General features: G+C 40.8%; 1 protein-coding gene across 1 annotated transcript; it reads left to right on the top strand.

The window, feature by feature from the left end:
• Positions 1–4,583: 4,583 nt before the first annotated feature.
• LOC144463869 (uncharacterized) lies at positions 4,584–5,906 on the top strand. The gene is made up of 2 exons (XM_078169648.1): positions 4,584–4,871; positions 5,439–5,906. Exons 1-2 carry the CDS (start codon positions 4,584–4,586, stop codon positions 5,829–5,831), a joined length of 681 nt encoding a protein of 226 aa, XP_078025774.1. The 3' UTR covers positions 5,832–5,906.
• Positions 5,907–6,112: the final 206 nt, after the last annotated feature.

Genomic DNA, 6,112 nt, shown 5'->3' on the forward strand with positions numbered 1-6,112 from the left:
CTAAGTCAGCCTAATTAGGGGCTGGTACAGGGCAAGCCTGAGCCAGCCCTAACTATAAGCTTTATCAAAGAGGAAAGTCAAGTCTAGTCTTAAATGTGGAGACGGTGTCTGCCTCCCGGACCGTAACAGGAAGATGATTCCACAGGAGAGGAGCCTGATAGCTGAAGGAACTGGCTCCTGATCTACTTTTGGAGACTTTAGGGACCACGAGTAACCCTGCGTTCTCAGAGCGCAGTGTTCTGGTGGGATAATATGGCACTATGAGCTCTCTAAGATATGACGGAGCTTGACCATTTAGAGCTTTATAAGTTAACAGTAGGATTTTAAATTCGATTATGGATTTTACAGGGAGCCAGTGCAGAGAAGCTAAAACAGGAGAAATATGATCACGTTTCTTAGTTCCTGTTAGTACACGTGCTGCTGCATTCTGAATTAGCTGGAGAGCATGGGTAAGTCCATATTTTAATTGTTTTTTATAACGTAATAAGTTAATGACAATTTGTCATTGCATGTCCATGTATTGAGCGTATTGGATTAACACTGACTGAATAGGGCATATTGTTCTGACCATTTTATTTATGTAGTCTGTAGGTTCAGTGACACAAAATTAAAATTGTAATAAAGTGATTAGGGTATTGAAAAATGTGTTTGATTATGCACTGTTGTGTTATTTTAAATTATAAACATGGTATTCCCTCACGTTCCTTGCATGCTGTTGTTATTTTATATTGAAAAAAAACTCTTGTCTTTTCTGTGTCCGACTTCCTGTTTGGTACGATCCGTTCTATCCAGCTTGACAGAAGCACTCGCGGCTCACGTGTAGACCAGACGCCGAACTGAAGCACTGCGGTGTATGGATATCTGTTCATCTTTTCGTTCATGTCCTTATTAATGCACACTTTATAACTTGCTTGTTGGATTTATTAAAAACGAACGAATGAAAACTAAATGTCTTTGAATATCTTTATTATCATTTAAAAACAAAAATTAAAATGACCGGTAAAAATAGATTATGACCGGATTTTTACAACCCTGTCTGTCAAAATGACCAGTGACGAAAAAGTCTAGCGCAACCACTGTTTTACACCCTCAAATTTGACAGCCTCCTGTCTGCCTTTTAAATTCAGGATCAGACATTTTTTTTCTGTTGTAAATGTTTTGATCTGCCATGCTCTTTATTTCCTTTTTTCTTAGAGGAAACCAATAGAGAGAGTAAATTATATACAATTTCCTAACTCATTTATACTGACTAACATGACGATTGGCCAGGTTAATAGAGGATATGTAGCCCATGAATCACCCTAATTCAACTCTACCACTGATTATTCTGAAGTCGTTTGTTCCACTTCTCAGTGTTCGGATAAAGTAAAACCATTGAAAAGATAATCAGGTATACCCAGTGTTTTGCAAATCCAGTGCATGATACTGCTTGTTTGTGAGTCTAAAGAGAGTTCAGTATTCATCTGTAAATATGTGGTATCACTTTGCCATGCTCCTCTAGCAAAATTTTTCATCCTCATACAACAACTAAATCGTCATAGTAAACACATAGCTCTCTCTCTCTCTTTTTCTTTGCTCCTGCCATAGGTAGAGCTGGTTTTGCATCACGGAAGCCATTAAGCTCAAAGAACAGATGGATACATACACACAGTTACTGCTATATGGCTGCAGAAGCCAAAAGAGAGGGACTAATGAGGGAACAAGGAACAGAGAGACTACAGAAACAGTTACAAAGGAGAGGGAGCATTAATGGGGGAGGAATAGGGAGGCTAATGAGAGGCTGTACATACTCAGAATGTCACTGATACAGCAGACTAGAGCTGCGATAAGGACCAGCTGAGCGGCAGGCTGTGAAGAACTGAGTGTGTGTGTGTGTGTGTGTGTGTGTGTGTGTGTGTGTGTGTGCGCGCGCGTGCGCGTGTGTGTGTGTGTGTGTGCGCATGCGTGTGTGCGTGCATTTGTGTGTATAAGCAAGAAGAAAGGAAAGAAATGAGAGAATACAAAGCTAATGACGGTTTGCCCATTTTCACACAATTGCTGGTGTGATATCACAACACGATGTGAGATAACTGCAGGAAGTGTGTGTGTAACTTGTAAGCTCGCCATTAGCTGCTCACCGGAATCGCTATTACCATGTGCATGACAGGCAGGGGAAGATCGACAGCTCTGGAAGAAAAAAGTTGAGCATGATTCGATTGACTGTCAGATGAAATTAGAATTCATTGTAGGTGTTTAAGGTGTAAATGGCAATTTTTTTTCAGATGCTAGAAAATAATGACAACGCCAGCTTTAGCCCATGGGAACTGCTCAGCAAGTTGTTGCCATGGTAACTGGGGACTCAGCAGGAAGGCAGTTTTATTCCTGGCTGGTGTAGGCCTATGACATGAAATATACACCCTTGGCTCTTATCATGGAAAAGTTTTATTCAGTGCTTATGGCCAGTACGCACCAATCATCTTGTTCCACGCATTCACACCTGAGTGTTTCCCTGTGCAGCCACCAAGTGCAATAACACCTGTATCATGAACAGCAGTGAGCAAATGCTTGATCCAGAGAAAAATAAATATTACATTGTTCCCTCTGTCTTTGGTGTAAAGTGATACAGGCATTGGTTCTTCAGGCATGCTGTCCATAAAACATGTAAGGCTTATTAATTGCTGCCCTTAAGAACCGCCAATGCTTAAAAATCCAGCCTGTCCTCATTCCGAAGTCATCAAATGCTGCCACTTTGTCAGTGATTTTGGCTTCAGACACCAAGACCAAAAGCCATCTTTTGTGGTGTTGTGATAAGCCATAAAAGATGGCAAATCGCACCTGTTGCAGCGGTATGATATGTGGACAGGGAGCATCAGTTCATAATGTGGCCAGACAGCACCTGTTGTAGTGGTATGATACACCACAGGACGGCATCAAGTTGAAACGCTGCCGGTAACAGTGTAATATAAGGATGTGAAAAATCCCGGTGTTTGCTTCCTGTATCAATGTTGAGCCAAACCATGATTTCTTTTTTCTAAATCTCACCATGTGCTTTTGTTGACATCTCAGTGTTGGTTACAGCATGCCAGAACATCACTAACAGACGCAGGAGGATTCCTCATAATTCTTATAATTATTCTCATAATTCTTATCTCATAATATGTAAACATGAAAGGCCACTGGCAAAGTGGCGATATGCAATGACTTGGGATGAGAACATGCTGTAAAAATCACATTGCAAAAGTGTAGCCCCTCTGCCAAGTTACAACGGAAGTTGATCTGTGTATTATTTGCCGAAGAAGAGGAAGAAGACGACGGAGAAGACGAAGAGAAGAATGCGAACAATACATGTACGACTAAGAGAAAGAACGGTAAGGGAACAAATCTTTTAATTATTAGAATTAGACAACTTTATTGTCATTGTACATAATACAATGAAATTCTCTTCGGCACTTAGTACTAGCAGTACTAGCTAGTAGCTAGAACTAGCATAGATTACCAAGCCGCTGCGTTTATACGTGCCGTCATCTTCATTATCTTTTAACACGTGTGTTATTTTCTCCCAGATGCAATTCTACGTAATGTATCAAATCATAAGGGGCACGTCTATGTGGGGAATCTCGGCATGCACAAATTACTATTTATTTTTATTTTTATTTAAGCATTTATTTGGAAGGGACAATGCATATTGATGAACGTCAGTATAAAAATAAATGTAAATATGCCTATGAGTTAGCAGAACTGCTAATTTACATCCGTTGTCCCTTGGCAGGTCACAGACAATTAAAAAACAAAACAGTAATTAAAACAAACAGTAAGAACAGGTTGTCCGCAGGGTCTTAAAAAGTATTAAAAGTTGATAAATCAATTTTGGGAAAACTAAGGCCCTTAAAAAGTCTTAATCACGATTTTATGAGGTATTAAATTTTGTTGGTATTCAAGCTGTGTCCAAAGAGTTTGACTGCAAAAAGTATGCATGGATGTATTTAATGAAAATAACGATGTGCAGGCATCATGGAGGTATAATAATAACGTTGCATGCTCGCAGCCTGCCGGGGTCCTGCCCGTACAAGTGGCATTGCGTATTATCTTGCGACCAGAAACAAAACAATGAAAAAACAAACAAATGAAGGAGAAGCTGACACCAAACAGACAATGGGAAAGTGTAAGTTTGCAGACTCCTGGCTGGAGATGGACGAGTTTAAACTATGGCTAAAGCCACTAGCTGGAAATATTTGGGAGGCTTATTGCTCATATTGCAAAAAGAAAACAAGCGTAGTCTCGATGATGATTAAAGCCGTGAGGTCTCATATGCGCGGCTCTAGCCACAAGACAGCCATTAGCGGCACTGGGCAGCAGTGGTCTATCACTGGATTTTGTGCTCAACCAGCGACAGCGACAGCGACACCACAACCCAGTAACTGTTCCACGACAGCTTAACTACCCAGCACAGCCACAGGGTCGCTACCCCTGCCTCGCTGGCCAACATCAGGGTAGCACTGGGCAGCTCGCCAACGCTGCGCACAGAGGTGATCTGGTGTCTGAACACAACGGTGAATCACCATTCACTTAACTCGAATGAAAGAATTGCCGACATTTTCAAGTCAATGTTTCCAGATTTGGACATTGCTAAGACTTTCACCTGTGGCAAGGACAAAACTGGATATATCATGAGATTTGGGCAAGCATCCTATTTTAAGCAGCAGTTTGTTGACACCATCAACAACGCTGGACCGTTTGTGTTAATGTTTGACGAGTTCCTCAACCAGTCAACAAAGATGAAGCAGATCGACGTCCACATTCGCTTTTGGGAGAATGACCGTGTCCAATCCAGATATCTGGGCTCACAATTCCTGGGACACGGAAAAGCTCAGGACCTCTTGCATCACATCAAAGTAAGTGTATCTACTGGTCTACTAGCATTTCATTTTTTTTTTCTTTCTGTGTGTGTATGTGTGTGTTTGGTTGGTTGCTGTGGTTGCACCTTCAACCAGCAAATTGTCTCCATCATTCTTGGGTAGTGAAGTTGGCTAATCAGGCTAGCAGTTAACTTAAGCTTGAATGGGTTGGAAGTAACTGGAGCACATTACCCTGGATGTGAATATTGACATGTTTGTTTAGTAGTCTACAACTTGGTTGTTTCAGGTATTAAAACAATGCTGGTATGTTCCTATTGTAGTTTTGCTTCAGGAAATTTTAACAACAAACTGCTGTATTTCAAATAATTATTTACATAACATAATTAAATGTAATAATGAGTGACAAAATTGGCTGTTGTTACATTTTACTGAATGTCTGAATCCAAAATGTGTGTGTGTGTGTGTGTGTGTGTGTAATGCATTTTTATGTATGAAAAGTGCTATATAAATAGTTTGATTGGATTTAATTTGAATGCCTGTGTATTTCAAGAATAAACATTCAAGGCATATTGTCAGTGATAAACTTGTTGTGTCGATTCACAGAAATGTGCTGCAAAACTTAATATGAGGCAGCTTGTCTCCATCAGCATGGATGGCCTCAATGTCAATTTGAAGTTGAGAGACCTTCTCCAGAAGGACCATGCAGAGCTGTATGGAGCTCAACTGGTCAAGGTTGGAAGCTGTGGGCTTCACACCCTCCACAATGCAGTGAAGGCAGGCTTTACCATGTGGCAGCTGGACAAGCTCCTTCGGGCACTCAACTACCTCTTCCACAATGTTCCTGCTAGGAGGGAGGACTTCACTGCCTTGACTGGGTCCACTTGCTTTCTGCTACCATTCTGTGGCCACAGATGGGTTGAAAATCTTCCTGTGGCCGAGAGGGCAGTTCAAGTTTGGCCAGTGATTACGAAGGTAAAATGTTTATTTACTATTTAACCTACTCCCCAATTTTTGATAGTGCTACATTTCTTATAATGTACTACTTTTCTTTGCACACGTTTTGTAAAATTGTTATATTCAAATATATTTGCTATAGCAAATATATTTGAATATATCCCAGAAGCTTACATGATTGTGTCATTGAGAGATGTCAGGGAAGAATTTTTACAGTTTTCCTAAATTGGCCTCACCTGGAACAACAACGGAAGAAGAAAGAGACAACCACACAGAGCCTCAAGAGGAAAGCAGCTGAAGATGAGCTAGAGGAGCTGAAAAAG

The sequence above is a fragment of the Epinephelus lanceolatus genome, chromosome 7, assembly GCF_041903045.1.
Source record: "Epinephelus lanceolatus isolate andai-2023 chromosome 7, ASM4190304v1, whole genome shotgun sequence".
In the NCBI taxonomy this organism is placed as follows: domain Eukaryota; kingdom Metazoa; phylum Chordata; class Actinopteri; order Perciformes; family Serranidae; genus Epinephelus; species Epinephelus lanceolatus.

Excerpts from the sequence above, each read along its gene's own strand:
- LOC144463869 (XM_078169648.1), top strand. The coding sequence starts at position 4,584 with ATGTTTCCAGATTTGGACATTGCTAAGACTTTCACCTGTGGCAAGGAC. Across the intron at positions 4,872-5,438 it reads ACCTCTTGCATCACATCAAA|AAATGTGCTGCAAAACTTAA; the intron begins GTAAGTGTATCT and ends GTCGATTCACAG.